We start from the raw sequence: 20,097 nt of genomic DNA on the forward strand, positions 1-20,097 counted from the left end.
GCAGCGCAGCGCGCCGGGCTGTCAGCACCGCCGCGCCGGACAGCTCCGCTCCGCGCCGCCCCGCTCCGCACCGCCCCGCGCCCCGCTCCCCGCCCGGCCGCGCCGCGGGGGCGCCGGCGGGGCCGGTCCTGCCCCACAACAAGTACCGCTCCGCTGTCCGGGAACTACACTACACTCTCCTCGCGAGTAAACTGCATTGTCTCCTCACGGAATTGGCCGTCAGGCGTAATTATCCCGATTTCCCCCCCCCCCCCCCCTCTCTCTCTCTCTCCTTTGCAGGAACGACTCTTTGGGAACCTGGTCCACCCAGGGATGTAAAACTGTGCTTACCGATGCATCCCATACGAAATGCTTATGTGATCGTCTCTCTACCTTCGCCATTTTGGCTCAGCAACCTAGAGAAATAGTAAGTAACAAAGGGGGAAAAAAACCCCAGTTTTAATGCAAAAGGCGATAGCGGGAGGGGGGCGGCGGGGAGGGGGGGGAGGCTGGTCGAGCTTTCCTCTCAGGTATATTTCAGACGTTGCATTGAGGAATTGTTTAATATTGCAGGTAGGCAAATGTTAGTCTCCTGGTGTCTACAGTGTCTCACAGAAATGAATTCCAGATTCTGTGATATAACTAAATCCTAGTGAAATTTGCACGTTCTCGGACTCTGAATTTTTCAGAGAAAGCCTTCTAATTGTGATGCAAATGTGTTGAAAACTTTTGTATTGAACAATTATCAACTTAACAAGCTTTTTAAAGGTTGCAAGCCTTTCCAGGGGAATGTACAGGGCTTTATTATTGCTCTTGGTAGGAAAACCCTAGATACTGTAGTTAAACAGATTGCAGATCTGCATTGGACATTTTCAGCACAGATTTTCCATGTAGTCTGTTGATATGATGTAAGAAAAATAATCAAGTTTTCATGAGAAAGAGGGGACGTTAAGTGTATAAGCAGACGCTCCCAGTATTATTGAATGTAAAAATAGCTAAAAAGCAAATATTTGTGAAGTTACCCTGCTAAGGCATAATTTCATTTTCCTGGTTTTGGAAGAGTATGATCAGACTCTTTTTAATAGCAAAGTAGAACAGTTTGGAACAAAGTGGTTGAAATAAAATGTTACTTTCTGCCTGAGATCTGGCCTAAAAGTACATCAGTCTTAGCTCCTATTTGGGTGACAAAAGGTATCTTGATAAATGTAATTTACAATACATCCCTGAGTTTTTAAAAAAGCATTTTGGTAAATCAGGCACGGTATCCTTTCAAACTTTTAGATCTATTTTTTTTCTATTTGTATTAGCAAAATACCATGTCCATTTCAGAACATGAGCACATATACACACGGAGGAAAAACCTTACCTGATAGCTGACAATAGTTTCTTCTACAGCAGGGAAAGATAGTTTGTTTTCAAGGTCATTTATTTATTTTCATTTTTTATTAATACACAGAGTAAAAATGAAATAATTCTCAATTTTCAGCTTCTTTACGGAAGGCTTATGATATTGTTGCCATAGATATCTTGCCATTCCTTCTAGACGATCAGAGGCCCAAGGAAATTAAGCATGTGAGAATAGTGGATTGAAGTCAAAGTTATTAAAAGTCAGAAAGTTTGGTAATTCTGCAACAAGCATGAATCAAATTCTGGGACAAATTACTAGATGACTGTTAATATATTACAGTGAAACCAAGCTGTTTGTTTAATACACAATTCTAAATATTGCTGTTTATCAAGAGAAATTTATCTTTTAATTAGGGAGCAGTTTCAACTTGTTCTAATGTCATAGTCTCCTATCACATTGTAATATTACTACTTATTTTATTTTTCAAAATATCACGCAGGTATTATAAGGCATTTTAAAGCTCAAAGGCCTCTGGGGAATGTATCAATAATTAAACAGATCTCAGAGTTATGTATGGATCAGTTTTGGAATTAAGCTGATTTCTGCTTCATAAGTAATATTACTGAAGCTATCTGTGACAGCGTGGCTGCTTTTATCATTTTGCTTCTGTTGCTTTTTTTTCTTTTGACTTCTTGTTTTAATTTCTGGAGGAGGGTTTTTCTTCATGGTTGTCTGTTGTAACCTACAGATCATGGAATCATCTGGTACACCCTCAGTGACCTTAATAGTAGGCAGTGGTCTTTCATGCTTGGCCTTGATCACCCTAGCAGTTGTCTATGCAGCGCTATGGAGGTATGTAATGGATTGACAAAGCTGAATGTGAATACATAGTTATATTTAGTTGAATTAAAATTTAAAGAGGGCATTAGATGCAACATTTATTATTTGGAAAAGAAAAAGAAAAGCAAAACGTAGTGCATGTTTTGACGCCTAAAGTTGTGGATGTGATTGATCAGCTTTACTCTCTTGGCCTATTGTTGATGGTATAGCCCACTCTTTTCTTTCCCCTCTTCAGTGTGAATGGTACTGCTCGTTAGGTGGGGTATTCATAGTGCTAATAAGCATTTTACAGGATTCTTCTATATGATATATTTCATGTGAGGCTTCTGGCCTACACCTTTGACTGCTTTTCCTCCATTTACATTTTAAAACAAAACTTCGTATGATAAAAATGACATATTGAAGTGCCACATCAGATATTGCAGATTTAGGGAGGTTAAGTGGGTTTGAGTTTATCCACTTCAGTTATAAGTTTCAATGAAGACCACAAAACTAAGTAGTCTCAAATAGTCTGGTGGTACATTCCAGTAACAGACTTACTTTCCATCCTGAGTTTGCTATAATAAAATATTATAGTGACTTAAAAGTGCAATAGATCTTGATGGAGTAAATTAATTTGAGAAGTGACGAGAAATAGCATGATGTCTTAGTGTAGAAGAAATAGAAAAATAAAAGTCTTGCAAAGTAATAAATATTTTTAAAAAGTGAACATGGGTTGTCATTTAACTTTTTTTCCATAGAAAAAGAAAAACAGGTTCTTATGAAAGTAAGAAAAAACGCAGTGAGAAAATAATAATTTTTAGAGTAATGTAAAAGCAACCAATAGAATTCTGCTTTTAGAAGCAGCTTGATAATTTTACACCCTTTTTCACTCTCTTATGTAGCCACAGAGACTCACAGGATTAGACATATATATAATAAATATAGAATATCTAGTTACATAAGTTATAATAAAAAGAGTATGAAAATTATCAGTTCTTGTCTGTCAAAGCTAAGAATGAGAGTATTTCAGGATATAATTCCCATCTGAAGAATTATAGTGTTATTTTTGCACTCCCTGATATATTTAGCACTTGGATGGAAATACTGTCATGCTCAGTGGAACTGGTCTTCTCCATTATTTAAATTAGATATAAGGAAGAAATTTTTTACGATGAGGGTGGTGAGGCACTGGAACAGGTTGCCCAGAGAAGTTGTGGATGTCCCCTCCCTGGAAGTGTTCAAGGCCAGGTTGGATGGGGCTTTGGGCAACCTGGTCTAGTGGAGGGTGTCCCTGCCCATGGCAGGGGGGTTGGAACTAGATGGTCTTTAAAGGTCCCTTCCAACCCAAACCAGTCTATGATTCTGTTATTCTATGATTATGGTAACTTCCAAGCGGAGGAAAAAAGTGTATGTGATGTGTTACGGACCTAGTGTGGATTCTGCATCCAGCTGAAGGCAAGATAACTCATCTAGATCTTGGTGTTCTATCAGTGAGATGTTTTGAAAGTATTGAGTGGCCTGTCATTTGAATCATTAAAATCTGCCTTCAACACATTTCTTGAGAGCACATAGTAACTAACTATAGGGAGAAGATAGACACTGAAACTTATATGTATATATGCTTGTTTTTATAAATCTAGGGGTAAGGAAAAATTTGACATTTTGACCCTATGTCTGTATTTATACTTTGGAACACCCGCCTTCCCTCTGAATGTCAGGGCCTGTTTAGAAGTTATATGAGGTGGAGGTATTCTGGTCCAAAGAAGGCCTGTGTGAGCGTTCTTTTATGGTTGATTGATTTAATCCCCCCAACTGGAAATTCAAACTTAAAAATAAATTCAATGTCAGTCAAATATTCATCCTTCTCTTCCCTTCCCATCAATAGTGGGCTGGCAGAAAAACTAAAACCTTCCTAGCTTCAGTCCGTGCTATGAGCTCCTGGTTTCACTGTATTTACTCAACCACTGAGATCTTTTCTAGTCCGTAGATACTCAGCGTTGGGAACTGGCCCAGGTGAATCAATAGTTAACAAGTTAGAAAGTAGCAGCACACTGGCTGTGTAGACAAAAGCACTAGACTTTCTGTATTTGGTGGAAAAATAGAACTAGACTTAACATTGTATATTTTAAGGAAAAATGTGGATTGTGGTATCAGGGTTGTTCTGTCCTCCTAACTACAAAATGTAATGCTGTATTACTTAATTGATAGCTGAGCAAAAAGGACGACAATTAATTTCATGTCCAAAGCTCAGCATTTCTCGTGGGTTCAACACCCTTTGTTATGACCTCCTCAGAGTGTCAGCTGTGGGTGTACAGCTCAGGAGGAGACAGAAATATTAACTAAGCTCCAGTGAGAAGCGTATAGTATAGGTCAAAGAATATGTAAACATATGGCATGGTCTTCAGAGGAACTGAGCACTCTTAACTTTCATTTACTTCAGTAGTCATCATTTACTCTGTTAGCAGCTCTGAAAATCAGGTCAGTAAGGTACTTCACTTGAAACCATAATAACTCTCTTTCTTTCCTGTAGCATATAAAAGGTTGTACGTAGAAAAATGAGAACATTTGCATCTTGTAACGAAATAGGCGATAAGAGTATTTGATTTTTTCATCCTAAACATACTTGTAAAATGAATATGATAAATTTACAAGACTGACTGTGATGCTCACTGCTATAATTTAATCTTTCTGTACAAACTTAGCTATTTTTTGGCATTAGGTCTTATGAAGGTGAAGACATTACAATATTATTGTTTCTTCATACAAATGATTTTGTAAATGTGGTGGAACTTCAAGATTAATGTTATCGTTATCCCAATAATGTGTTTCAAAATGCACTGCCACAGTATCATCAACCAACCTGCATCTTATTTATGCATCACAGACCAGATCTTCTGTTTATGTAAATCACCATATTTTTGCTGAAGTTAGTTATTGTGAGTGGTCTATGCCAGCTGTGGATATTCTCAGGGATGAGCAAGAGAGCATAAGTTCCTGACATGAATGCATGTAAGCCTGTTATCAGTGTGGTGTTAGAACAGTGGTGCCATCAGTTTTTAAAAGAAGCATTGATAGATTATTTTTAAAATAAACCAAGACACTAAGAGGGAATTGCAGAATATCTATCAAAATATCATGGTTCCTATGTTTCTAATGTGATAGCTCCCTGGTACTCTTTTTGAGCTCTTGAAAGAGACTGCTTACCTTTCAGAGTATCTCCAATATTTAATGCCAGTATTGCATCAAAGTTTGCATGACTTACTAGTTGTTTTCCCTTTAGGAAAGTTGTACTCTCTCTTTGTTTATTTGAACAGGTACATCAGATCTGAGAGGTCAATAATTCTAATCAATTTCTGCCTGTCTATTATCTCATCAAATATCCTTATCCTGGTTGGACAAACTCAGACACATAACAAGGTATGATGATGGATTGTATTAAATTTGCACTTAAATATTGATATCTTTGTTTTATTTGTGTTTAGCTTAAGGTAATTACATCAGTTTAGTCCTATGCTCATAGGACTTGGCACTTTTGGTAAAATATTAACAGATAGGGGAAAATATTTACCGTCTTTCATAGTCTTTTTTTCCCCTCTAAAAGTCCCTCTTGGTATTGTTCCCTCTGGATAAGCTGTGTTCTCTGTGGTAGACTTGTATGTTTTATAACTAAATTTCAAAGTAAAAAAGTTCAAAGACTCAACATCAAAAGCACAAATTGTGGTTCATTATAATAGTTGTAATGGGATTGTGCTACAGTGTTTTTGTCTTTTTATTAACACACTGGTACTCAAAAGGCAAGTACAAATTGCTTAGAAGTTAGAGTACTGCTCTTGAAAATGTCCAGAAACAGGCATCATAACAAGCTGTAGAACTGTTAAAACTCTGACTGACATAGCTGTAAGAAAGTAATAACCCTGCATACCTTACTTAGTGATATATTGCTGATTTATTACTAATCTGTTCTCAGACTCTTTCTGAACATAGTGCTCACTTGTCCCTCTCCTGTAGAGCAGGGCTGTGTCAGTGTTTTGAGGCACTGCCCAGTGCCTAGTGATGCTACGTAACTTTCAGCAGTTACAGTAAGCGGTTGCTTAAAATTAACTATAGCTACATGATAGCTTGGAATAGGAAACAGGATGTAATTGGTGAATCGGGCAGTATGTGATAGAATGCTGTTAAATTTTGGAGTGAGCAAGTATCTGTAAAGTAATTCTTTATCCCACTGTGTTAAACTATTTAATGCACTGCTCATCTTAATTTTTCCAATATCTAATGAAACACATTCATCATCCGCTGTAGGATAACTGATGTTTCTACAACACACCTATAATTAATCATTTATTCTTTTCAAATGAGTGCTTAGAAATTTAGCTGCCAGAAGTCTTATAAATTCAATGCGAGTCACATAGCTGTACTTTGTAAAACATACCCAAAACATAGTCATTTCCAACACGTAATTTAACAAAATTATTAAAATTAATAAATTAATATGCTTTAAAGTTTTGAAAGTAAGTAGAGGTACAAATAAAGAAAATACAGATTTGCAGAAGAAAGCCATGTGACTCTCTCAGATTTTCTTCAGGGGAAAAAAAGTCAGAAATGCGCAGGCAGCTTCAGAGTGCCAGAGTGCAGAGGAAGGATTAAACTTCTCTAGAATTTCAGCACTAACATGCATAGTCATATATAGCATTTTATTATTTATTTCAAGAAGAAATATGGTTCAGTACCTGAAAGTTCCTGTGTATATTGCCGCTGTGGAATCAGGGTTTGAGGGCATCAGAATGGCCGTTTTTGGTAACGTGCTCCCTAGGTATGCCGGCAGCCTTTCTCTGATGCTTGACTTGGGGAACTCTGAACTAAAACACACCCTTAATCCAGTTCCTTTCTTTCAATCTTAATCTCCTTCAGCTCCCTCACTTCTGCTTCCTGAACTCCTGAAAGTACAGAGATACTCTATTGACTTTTTTCTGAGAACAGCAGATCCTAAAACTGGAGATGTTCAGAGGAAATAATTGACAGAAAAAACAACACATCACAAAGTTTATATTTTGAATCTATGGCCTGAAAATGACTCTAAAATACCACTTTTTACTTCACTTGTCATCTTTTTGAGTCCACATCTTGCTTTTGATACATGTACCACCCTGGAGCTTCTAGCTAGGGAGTACCTCTAATGGATCAAAGGCATAATACTTTTTTTACACTGAGGAAGATATTCCTTGTTACAGACCAAAAATCTTTTTATCACTATGCCCACTGATTTGTGGACATACTGTAGCTCCGAGAAGCTAGTCTGTGAATCAACAAAATGGCCAACTAAAGCCACTGTTTAGCAAAAGCTTATTCAAATTAAAGCAATCAAATCCGGGCATGACTTCAGTATGCTTGCAAGTAGGGTGTGTTTTGGCATCAGATTTGTTTGAATTCAAAGTTCTGAATTTTTTATTTTCAAAGTTCATATATGCCAGAAGAAGCCAGTGTTTGAGGTCTAGATTACAATCTGGCATGTGCAGGATTGTTTGGCATGTGCAGGATGTTTTCATTTTGCTGAGCTGGAAAATTAAATCTCTAAATGGGAACTTTAGAAAGAAAATCAGGTCCTTAGCTATGGTTTAAGATGGCAAACATTTCAGATTTGTTTCTGAGATTTTATTATTTACTAGGAATCAAACTATTTGGGGTTTTAGTGTTTGTTTGAAAATTTTGGGAGGAATCTTGGGAATATTTTATCAAGACAATGTAATGTACAAGTCAGCAGAAATTGTTTCCTGAACAAAGGTTGAGGTGATGTTTTATGGCAAAGAGATGAGCTCAGGCTTTTTAAGGTATCAGAGAAAAATTGAGAAATACGATATGCCAAGTTTGAGAGTTTATTTACTTGTTCTTATGTTCATAGTAGTCTCATATTATTGGGGCACCTAGTTAATGTCCATACAATGCTGCTGGTATTCACAAAGTTGAAGAATGGTCCTTTTTTCCACACTTTAGTTTGGCTTTGCTTCTGAGTTGAAATTGTCCCCAGCTCTGTATTTGTGTATATTCCCTTTGAGAATAGGTGCTTGTACATTCAGTCAAAGCTGAATTCCAGTTTAAAGTTGAACAGTGTGTAAATTAAGCATTCCGAAGATGTATTTATAACAAACAGCATATTGTCAGTCTGTTTGCAGTTTGTGGTTTTCTCTACCTGCATTAAACACTGCACGAACTACTTTTATTCATTTCAATGCTATTCAGTCTCCAGGAAATTTCTGTCGTTCATTTTAGTACGCCCATTGACATCTGTGAAAAAGAAAAAAATATTGAGTCTCTTGGTCTGGATAAGTGCAGGTTTTCTGTTATTTTCTTTCTGTTTTATGTAAATCACAGATACTTAGCATGTTAGGTTTAGCTTTACTCTTTGAAGGCTTGATGTTTTTACAAAAGCTTTTTATAGTGAAGACTAAGTGAGTTTGAATATTGCATTCTCTTTTGTTCAACTAAGTTCTGCCTTTTTTCAGTAAAAAAGATCATGGCATTTCCCACAGGCAGAAATGGACAAAATATTTACAGAGGACACGTAGTTTAAATTCTGTCAAGCTACCATAGCTTTTCCATTTCTAATATTTCCGTGTTAAAAGTGATTTTTTTTTCTCCAGTTACAGTAACTCAAGGATACCAACATTAGACCAGAGGTCTAGGTCATGGAGCTTTTTAGCTTGTTTCAGAATAGTTCGTGGTGTGAAGCATGGAGGGGAGTACGGTTTCTCTTGGAAGATTTGGATTGAGATAGCAAAAATGCCTTTTGTCAACAGAAAAGCCTTGCTCCTTTATTCCTTCTTAGCCAAACGTGTTGTGCATTTTATTGACGGACACAGCTGAGAAATGTTCTGCTTTTTTCAGTATGTTTCCCCAAACCGTTCAAAATGCAGAACTTTATTCCAAGCCTTCTTAATGTTTCAGACTGTGTAAGAGATTTCTGTTTTGTCAGATCCTGTTTTGAAATACAGGTCACTGAAGGCTGAATTTACAAGAATATTATGAAATTAATTATGTATCTTGTTTAAATATACTCAGCATTAGACTTGGTATGAGAAGCATATTAATTTACTTTGGTATTTCTTTCTGTCTCTTGTTTTCTTTTCAGTGTTAAATGATAGCCACATAATCGTATTTAAATTTGAGCATATGCAATTGATACACTGGAGATAACCCTTTTTACAGATGAATTTACTTGTAACATTGAAATTAAGTGTCCTGAATTAAGGAAGGGTAACACTTTTCATGTATAACCTAACTGCTCAAATCTCTGTTATTTCACAAATACTATGAGATGTCCCTAACATCTACAAAAGCATTATGTATTTACTTTGAAGACACTGTCAGATTTCTTTGAGGAAATATCTATCAGTGATTTGTGGGTTTCACTGTAATGTAACTCTTGCTATATTATGTTTCTTAATGTTCTTCTTGCCATCAAGAAAAATGGTTGTATTTCTTCTATATGTGGACCTTCAACGCTTAAGCTATAAATCTTTACTATGCTTCTGATCCCATTTAATGAATAGATTCTCTACCCCAAATAGCTTATTGATTAATATTATGTGGACTTTTCATAAATTCTCTTTCCTTATGCATACATTCAGAAAATTCTTTTTTTTTTCACAGTTCTGCCTAAATAAATTAGCTGTTTGATGTAAACAATTCTTGTTTACCTATTTTTCCTGTGAAGAAAACAGAGAATAATACAATTTAAAATAAACCGTAGAATTCATTACACATATGGGCAAAAGTTAATTATTTTCTATATTATCTGTCTCCAAGTGTACTTAAGAGTTCATGGCTGGAGTTTGGGTCACTTGTGAGAAAGAGGCATATTTTTAGAAATGTCAGAAGACTCTGTACATTTTGTTAGCCATAGCCAGGTTTATGTGTGCCTACCGAGGGAAGAACAGGGAAGATGTTAAGGCACAAGGCAAGATTTAGCAACCCTGATATTCTGTGTCATCCCTGTTTAATTGCAGTAGTCAGTTCATTATGCTTACCTTTTGAAATTCATCCCTTAGACCATACCTGAAAGGATATGAAAAAGGCATGTCCTGACCACTTAAAGCACATAACATAAATAATAAGTAGTTTTGATAAATGCATTGTAAACAAGCAAAAACCCCATAAAATTTTGTAGATAATAACATTAGAATGTTCACTAAATAGGCTGACTGGACAAAAATAACCCCACTTTAGTCTTTTTTAGGGTTTTTTTGGTGGTTGTTTTTTTTTTTAAATAGAGGTTCTAGGCTGAAAGAAGCAAATAGAAGTTGAAAGGAGTTGAGAAGCCACAGCATCCCATTCCCACAGCACTCTGAAGCAGCTGACTCTGTAACTAGAGCTCCCTCAGGTTTTAAGAAATGGTGGGTGGCGGGATCCCCTGAGAACCCTGCAAATGTTCAGGTGGTACTAATGCTGCCTCTAACCATGTGGCTCTTGCCCCATATCTGCCACTGCCTTACAGATGCAGGCATCGTGGCGATATATCTCCTAGGAAACAGCGGGGGAGACCTAAGAGCAGATGGAATGAACAGAGAAATGATGCTAACACAGCATTAAGGTTGTGTTAGAAAATCAATGAGGAAGTAGGGAATTTAGTATGTCAGGCAGTAGCAGTCCGTATTTCAGGTCTTGCCTGGAGAACTTCAAGGGAATACCCCCCATTTAAGCTTCTGAAACCTGGGGAAAGATGTCCTTCCATTTTTGCCAGTACCCAACTTCCAAATTAACACCTACTCTGCTGCTTGTCATCTCTTTCTTTGTGTAACAGCATTTTGAACAGCTGAGCCACAGTCTCTGGCATGGGTCAGCCGTCACGGAAACCCACCAATAAACAGGTCAGCAGTCAGAGTGCACTGCACCACGCACCTCTGCCTGCTGTGTATTCAGGACCTCAGAAACAATTAACGAGAGAAGAGCCCACTTTAACTGAACAACTATTGCAGGAGTAGGTCTGTTTAAGCAACACTGTTTTACCATGCCAGATTCTGACAAAACCCGTTAACATCAGCTGAATTAACTACCTGCTTTTAGATTCTCAAGAGAACCTCTGGGAGCAGATCTTTCTTACCCAAGATCAGTAAACGTTGTCATTCATGCTACTGTTACCTGCCTCAGAGGAGAAGGTAACACTCTTCTCAAAAGTGCCTGCCAGTCTGTTTCTCAAAACACATCAACTTTATCATTCAGTTTGCTATTTCTAAACAAAACAGGCATTTTGATTGTAAGCGAGTTACAGGGAAGAAATTGGGTAGATATTAGAAGCATGTGTTCTCTGCCTTCAATCCCCAGAACCTTTTTAAGAGCTCTGTGACCAATTTTAGAATCACAGAATTGTTCAGATTAGAAGACCATCTGGTCCAACCTCATTCTCAAGGTAGGGTCAGCTGTAAGGTCAGAACAAGTTGCTCAGGGCTTTATAGTCAAGTCTTGAAAACCTCCAGGTATGGAAACTGCACAACTTCTTTGGGAAACTTCATCCACTGTTTGACTGTCCTCTTGGTTAAAATGTTTTTCCATATATCTTGTCTGAACGTCCTCTTGTTTCAATTTATATCCATTTTTCCTTGTCATCCCACCACACATCACTGTGAAGAGCCTGGCTTCATCTTCTCAATGACCTCTCTATAGCCACTGACAGGATGTTGTTAGATGCCCCTGAAGCCATGTCTTCTCCAGACTTAACAAGCCCACCTTCCTTAGCCTCTCCTCACAAGGCAAGTGTTCCAGGTCCCGAGCATTTTGGTGGCCTCTGCTAAACTCACTGCAGTTTATCAAGTCTTCCTTGTATTGGGAAACCAAACTGTATTGGACACAGTATTGTAGATATGGTATAATGAGTGCTGAGCAGAGGAGGACAATCCATACCTCAACCTACTGGCTATGCTTCTCTTGATGCAGCCTCAGAAGCTGTCAACCATCTGTGCTGCCAGGGGACACTGCTGACTCGTATTCAATTCACTGCCCACCCTTCCAACCTCTGTAGGTCTCTCTGGATGGCAGCTATGCCCTTCAGCATATAGACTGTTCCCCCAGTGTGATGTTACCTACAAACTATATGAAGAAGCACTCTGCTGCCTACTCCAGGTCATTGACATTAAACATGGGTTCCTGCATAGACCCATGCAGTACTCCGCTTGCTGTCTGCCTCCAATTAAATTGCCACCCATTAGTCATTGCACTCTAAGCCAACCATCCAACTAGTTTTTTATCCATCTAGTCGTCCACTTATCCAGCTGTGACCTCCTAGCCTGGTTGCAAGAATATTGTGAGAGACTTAGTTGGAACTCATTTTAGTGAGCTTGATTTTGAAAAGCAGAAGTGATGTTGGTTTGGAAATCCAAAATTTACCAAGCTTTACCCATGAAAGACTTAGACTGTGTCTGACCCATGACTCACACTGGTGTCAGCTCTAGTGTCCCTCAGCTAGTGAAGGTCTTCTTCAACCCACCCAAACAACCACACATTGCACACATGGCCTGAGAAATGTTGTACAGGTTTAGTCTGCTCCCTCCTCCTATTGTGGTGCTGGGCTTTGTGCTGGCATGTGTGCCTCTGCTGTGCTGCCTTAGCATAAAAAAAGAGCTCAGAAATTCCTGAGGTAACCCTCTGCTGTCCTACTCTTCCCAAAATGGTGGGTTTTTTCCTCCTTGCTCTTCAGGACGTGTTTGGAGTAGTTTTTTCTCTTCTAGAATTCACCCCCACAGGCCTGAGAAAAATAGCTCGTTCTTTCACAAACACCTGTTTGAATCATTTCAGCCAATCTGTTGATGACTCAAGCAGCTATTTTGGGCTTCACACCTTTTTTCTACTTCTCTTTTGCTTATTTGTTGAGTTTCAGGGGAAATAGAAAAACAGTCAATGGGAAGTAGATCAACCTACCAATAGTTAAATGTTCATGTCTTTCATTTACATAATCTTAGTTTTAAGAAAGAAGAAACGATAAACGCTTCTAAGTGACAATAGTAAAAAGGATTTTTAAATGAAGATACCATAGGAGTAGACTTCACAAGACTAAATGGTTTAATAATGATAACAACAGCAACACCAAAAATCAGCATTCAGCTAGTTGGTTATTTTCTTTCTAGTATTAAAGTTGAATTTCCTACATGGATTTTCCTATGTGGGTTACCATTTCTAAGAATGTAGGCATACAATTTATTTGTCACGAAAAACAGAATAGATACAGAAACACAGTAAGATGTTTTGGATATAGATAGCTGATAAAATAATACATTAAAAAATACAACTCTGACATAAATGCCCTACTACAATAATTATTGCATCATTACTCTTTTTGTATAACAAAATAAATCATGTTATAAAACGCTATCTCTTTTAAAAGACTATCATTTAAGGAACAACAGTGTAAATTTGGTGCAAAATATTATCTACCTAGTGTACTGGATTTTATTTATACTTCCCTACGAGTCCCTGTTGTGTCTGCATATTTTCAGGAACATATGGTATGGTTTAACCTTGACATGCACTGTGAAGTTCATTTGTACAGATTTACCTTTTTTTTCTTGTATTTTCCTAGGTCAGAATTTTTAGGCCCCTCTATCTTGCAGCCAAGTCAATAAGAACATTTTATAAGGGAATGACTATTGGATTGGTCTGATTCTCAGATTGGTCTGATTAGAAGCTGTAAAATGAGTATTCTTTCCTTAACACTACATACTTCACTCTGTAAAAGCTATGAGGCTCAGTCCTGTCATCCTTACACATGAAAGTATTCTCTAGCCCTGTGTTTACTTTTCCTTTGAATTTTTAGAAGTAGTCTCACATAGAAGTTGGGAGAATCAGGCTCAGAGGTGGTTTAAGAGTCAGTATGAAAATGAATTGTAGGGTTTGTGTTTGTTACTTATGGCTGAAGAACACTCAGTTCTGGAAACAGAGCTTGCTAGTGAATCAGTTCACTTTTTATGCTGAAGTCCCTCTTGCTTTTGCAGCAACTGAAAAAAAAAAAAAAAAGAAAAAAGTGAATCATGTTTTGCTAGATTCAATCAAACTAGTCCAGGATGCTGTTTGAACAGCAGCCAAAACCAACCACTCCAGAAGTACAAGAGGCTCTGCTCTGGGCAACTGTGAGTTAACATACCCTGTACCTTAGTAGATTGTTTAATTTGTGATTAATTTTAAGTCATGGGCAGAATAAAATTCCCATAAAATGATAATTGTTCTCAGATGCTAAGATTAAGGTCTTGGGTCCAGTGCCTATGTCCAGATCTGCTTATTCATTTTATATTTGTCTGCCTTTGGAGAAAAAAAAAAAAAAAAAGAAGAAGAATGTGTGGCAAGAGTGGATTTCAAGTTTCTTTCTCCTTTCTTTCCCTATGAATCTTGTTTGCCTGGCTACAAGTAGCCAGGTTTCAACAGGAAAAACACAGAGTGTCTTTCCTACTTCCACTTTCTAGCTCTTCTACAAGGTGATGGTAAGGGAAACTTCATGGAAAGCAGGACAAGCAGGATGTGAATCTCTGTTCTAGACTGAGACCAACAATCAGATGGAAAGCCAAGGGCAATCACACAAATTCTGACCTTTCTTGCTTTATCTTTCTGAGAAAGAAAATGTGGTCACTGGGTGCTGAAGTCATTGAAGTCAGTATTCGCTAAGTGTGGTCTGAGCATATTTATTACATCATGAGAAAAACCAATGTTGTTAGATGCTCTGGATCACAGCAGGACTTTGTCATGAGAGTGATGCTCAACTTGTCAAATAAAGGGACTCCTAGGCATGGTTTAGGGACCCAAAATTATGTACCCGGAGATCCTCTTAGTACTAGTGTAAAATGCATGTAGTGCCTCTAATTTTAGACCGCCGCTGAAATATGGACATACACGCTTATTATGTTGAGTCTCAGTGAGTCACACCATAGACATCAAACCTGGTATTGAAAAATTTGACAGTAACTGTGTTCTAGTATTTTTCTCTTTTGATGATTTTGTCAAAATTTATATAAAACTGACATTGTGGATAAGTAGGTATTTTGTGGAATTTAATAGAAAATTATGCTCAGAATAATTGTTGAAAGAAAACTGTAAAGGTAAATTTACGAAGCATGCATTTGGCTATAATCATGGACATTTTTAATGAGTATAATTGTGATATTTCCAGAACCCTACAGGGAAATGTACATGTTTGTAATAAAAAGGCCTCAAGCTGTTAAAACTGATAGAATTTCTGAAATGTCAAGAAAGTTCAGTTTGCACTAGACTTCTGGGTTTAAAAACAGGATGGAAAACATGTTAGTATCTCTCTCTTCTGAAGAAAACTGAAATATATCTGGCACAAGGAGTCCAGCAGTTGGAAGGAAGTATGAATAAGGTTGGCACAAAATGTTGTTCCATTAGTAAGTGATTACATATCTGTCTCTAATTAGTAGCATGGCATATAATTTGTGCTCTATGCTCTTCATTTCGTAAAAAGTCAGATCTTCAACCTATCCCATATTTGCTAAATAATTTTGTTAAGCTAGAAAATCGAAATGGATTTATTATTCTTTAAATACCACTTAAAGTTAGGTAAAGGCTTAGAATGAGAATGGCTTCCTTAACAAGCTTAGCTGAACCATACAGGACAACAAAGCCCAATGTGTCAGAACCTACAGCTATTGAAACTTGGGGTTTAAAAAGATAGGATTAATTGTAAAGCTGTTGTTATTTGCATTGAGATTTTATACTTCTTATATTTAACAGGGCTTTCAAGTCTCTGTCTTTTACTGTATATCCTCTTATGTCAAGTCAATCAGAATTCAGGCATGAGTGTTAGCAATTTAATTATTGCTATAAAACCTTAATTTTGGAACTGCTTATCTTTTAAAGTAAATACAGAATAGTAATAATGTTTCACTGAACTGAATGATCCCACAAGGCATTGCAGTTGTACTACAATGGAATAAAAGTGCTTTTGCTAGGAATCATAGATAGACCTCAGTATCAAGACAGCATTAATGATGGACAAGAACTGCTGCTAGCCTCAGTTTGCCTCTTGTAGCAATTCATAAACCTTATCCCATAAAACCACTCCAGAAACAAATTTCTAAGAGTTTAAACCTGACAAAGTGGCTGCTTCCATTCATTTCTAAAAGATTCTTCCTTTTGGAAAGAAGATTTAACGATAGTATCTAACACCAATAAAAATATATCCTAGTCAGATTTTTAAACCTTAGTGAGAAGACTCCATCGCATTCCATAAATACCTGAAGAACTTATCTGTCCTAGCTAAACATTATCCATTAAACAATCAAACATCTCTTCTTAATTCTAGGAAATTGTCTGTCAATTGCAGATAGGAAGCTTTCAAAACTTCAAGTTGTGGGCAGTAATCCCTGCGCACACATTTTGCCAGTAGCAAATGCAAAGCCTGAAATGAATCAGAACTAAGCCAAATTGTGCTGCTTTGCAGTTGCCATGGCTAGGAGCATGCACACAAGTTATTGATACAGCTCAGCTGACACTTGTTGTGCCATGATGACTTGATTGTGTGTTTGAGCCCCTGGGGGGGGGTCTCAGTTCGTTGAAGTTTCAATACTTCAGTGAATAGATATGATAAGCAAAGCAGAGCCAAAGAGGCATTTTGAGGTTTCTTTGTCAAAGCAGCACTTTGCAGGATTTCCATTCAAAATATGTCTATGCTGCACCCAGCACAACTGGACCTTGGTATCTCTCAGTGTTACACTGTATTAGTGTTAAATAATAAGAATTCATATGGGCTTTGCTAATCTCAGCTCACGGTCCTTCTGTTCTCTATATTTAAACCTGTCATCATGTGTCAGCTAGAAGGACTGGTTTGGGTCACTTGGATTCACTTGTCTCCCTTAGAAACTGGTGAGCAGAAATCTGCTAGCGTGCTATGAAAGCTTAAACTTCTGGAAGGAATTTGTCTAAGTGGTGTTGAATAAAACGGAATAAAAAATGGATGATTATGAATGCACAAAACAAGTAGCCTTTCAGTGTAGTCCCTAGCTTATTTCTTCTCCCAACTTCTTGTTAGGCTCATATGCACAACACTCCCCTGTAACAGTCTGTTTGTCTCACCATGGTCTACTACAGGCTTTTGTTTTCAGTGGCTTCTAAAATATAAGAACAGATCTATAATAAAACATTAGCCAGTTTCTAAATACGGGGGGGGATTAAAAAAATCTTGTGCCTTCTGGCATCTGGAAAGGAAGATTGCTTTCCTACAATGATCTAAACCTGTCAGTGCAATTGGTTTAGAGACGCTGCTGTGTGTACAGAGGATGGCACTGATTTCAGTGGTTGGCTCTGCAGGCAAAGTTATCATCTGATCTGTGCAGGTCACAGAGCATCCACTAAGGGATTTCCCAGCAGAGGAGCAGAGAGAATACAGATAAACTTTCCAAAGGTAATTTTGCTATATCATGTCATCCAGGGCATGATGGACATGGATATAGTCTGGGAGATTTTGTAGGAGGAGACTTCCATGCTAAGTATATAATTTAAAGTGTAACGTTTTATACTTGCTAATTTTAGTTGCCAAGATGCGTCTGAGAGACATGTAGCATTAATTATTAATTATTGTTGTTGTTGATAAAAATAAACCTATCATTAAGGCTCTGGGAGTATTTCCAACATCAACAAATTTTCAATTTGATTTATTAACAGATATAAACATTTTTATTTTATTTCTCCCTCCAGTCAGAGGCTCAACTTATTTCATACTCTCCCCTCCCATAGGAAAAAGCTTGAGTAAATGTATCAGCCTTGCATTCTATTCTCAATGTCAGCACATTGAGATCCATCAGCTCTCTTGTAGAAGCATGGAGTGAGGGAAAGAGGTGAGGATACCTTCAGCTGTAGTAAGACTCTTCAGCCTCCATTTCTGAGCATTTTAACCTCAGAAATGTTAATTGGTACACAGAAGCAGTGGATGTTATGAAGAAGGCTGGATGTGAAGTTCTGTCAGGCAAAAAAAGATGCTCTGTTTCCACCCAGCAGCAGAAGTGAGGGTAGTATAGCCTACAGGGAAAAGCTGTACTAGAAGCAGTAATGCTGTGAAGGGGACAAACCTTGGTCTTATTGATTACAGTCACACATCGGTGGAACCAAAGAATTCATTTATTTTTTGCATTAGCAGAAGCTTCCGACTGGTCTGGAAGAGTCACCCACTGAGCACTCCACATGTTGAGTAGATTAGAGCAGTTAAATATGTAGGCCTCAAAAGCTGGTATAACAGTGAAACACATACCAGAAAAGAAAGGTTACAACTTCTACTCCATACACAGATGGGTACAAATAACAGTATTATAATAAAAGCCAACATTTGGGAATTCAGGGACTTCTACACAGGCCTTCTCTGTTTTCAAACAGAGAAGACAGCTTACAGGATGCAAGCTTTACTTTCCAATCATGTAGGTTTTCTTCAGTATTTGAATTTCACTGGTGAACAATTTTCTGGTGATGACAAGCACTGGAACTCATAAGAAAGAGGCAGCATCCGACTACAGTATTCAAATCTTCAGTGGCTCTGGCCAGTCAGGCAGGTTTGGTTTCAAGGTCATTTCTTACAAAGGAGCACACCATGTGCCTGGACCATTGGAGGGTTTGCCCAGTGCTCTAACCTCGAGTCTGACAGAAACAACTTCCTCAAGGATTTTTGAGTTAGAAAGCTATGCATGTGATCACAATGAGTGGAGCACATTTCTTACTTTCCTTGAGATACTCCCTGCTCTTAGGTGTTCACTGATTTTAGTGCATTCCACATGATAGCTCTGTGCCAGATAAAAATCCATCTCCTCCCACTGAGATACCATTTTTTTCTGCAGATAATCTCTTAGTACATATTGTTTTACATAGGAACTGTTTGCATCCCATATACATTAAATTTTCAATATGAGGCTCAGTGAGACATAGAGCCAAGGGTTAATCATGTGGTTAGCCATGCAGTTAATGATTTAAAATAACTGAAGGGATTTTATTTCCTTTAAAATGCTACTAATGTATTATTTAATAAGTCATAATTTGTATATAATAAAATGCCTAGGCTCAGTCAATGATAATTACATTACTTAAAGACAATTTGAAGTCACGCACACTAAAAACAATACAGTAGCATTTGCTTTCAGTCTGAAGCTGTATGGTAAACATCTATGTTTCTTTGAGCTTTATGTGCAACATTGCATTTTGCTTAATATTTTTATGGTTATTTACCTTTCAAAATAACCAAATTTAAATCGAAACAGAGCTCAAAGCACTTTTGCAAAAGAATGTTTATATATGCTAATGAGGAAGAAAAAATTAGGAAGAAAAAATTGCTAAAAACTAAGGTAATGTGTTACTCTGTCTTTAATTATATGCAGTGCCTTCCAGGCCATGGAGAGTTTGAGCAGAGAACAGCAGACCAACATGTTCAGTAGGCAAGACAGCTACTCATTCTTCTCCTCTTGAACGCCAACTCTCGGTCCAAGGAAGAATCTTCCTTGTGAAAACAGAGCTGTGGTACTGCTGGCTTTGTGGAGAAGAGGGTCACAGTAAAATTATTTCACTTCCTAATTGCTATGAAAAATGCAGGTCACTTCTTGGGCAGGAGTAAGGTGCTTCTCGAGCTCCATAGGCATGTTGTCTGTGACTGACTGTCAGAAAGGAGGAGAGAGGGAGAATCTTCCAGCCAGGCTGCCTTTAGGTAGGAGCCAAGAGACACTTTACGCAGCCCCTGCTGTGTGGCATGGGGAGGGAAAGGCCCTAGTTTTGAAGGCTGCATTTTCCTTTCCTATCACCATCTTGCAAGAAGTGTTCAGTGTGAGCTGAGATTTGCCCTTGAGGCCTTCATGTGGAAAAAAATAATCTGTTTTCAAATTAAAGATGAAGAAAGTAAAATGGTCATTACATAGTCTCTTCTTTCATCAGTAGCCCTTTCTTTTACTTTTCTTCCCTTAATTTCTTTTATCTTCTTTCTTCATTCA

The 20,097-nt window shown here is 37.8% G+C and overlaps 1 protein-coding gene across 7 annotated transcripts in view; it reads left to right on the plus strand.

Annotated features, from left to right (window-relative positions):
* ADGRB3 (adhesion G protein-coupled receptor B3) overlaps nucleotides 1–20,097 on the plus strand; it is a 475,142-nt gene that overhangs the window by 371,979 nt on the left and 83,066 nt on the right. For all 7 annotated transcript variants that reach the window (XM_054821234.1, XM_054821235.1, XM_054821236.1 and 4 more), the window contains 3 exons: nucleotides 280–406; nucleotides 2,076–2,179; nucleotides 5,464–5,566. In XM_054821234.1, the coding sequence (XP_054677209.1) occupies nucleotides 280–406; nucleotides 2,076–2,179; nucleotides 5,464–5,566 (334 nt within the window). The remainder of the gene's footprint in view (nucleotides 1–279; nucleotides 407–2,075; nucleotides 2,180–5,463; nucleotides 5,567–20,097) is intronic.

This window comes from Grus americana, chromosome 3, assembly GCF_028858705.1.
Source record: "Grus americana isolate bGruAme1 chromosome 3, bGruAme1.mat, whole genome shotgun sequence".
NCBI lineage: Eukaryota > Metazoa > Chordata > Aves > Gruiformes > Gruidae > Grus > Grus americana.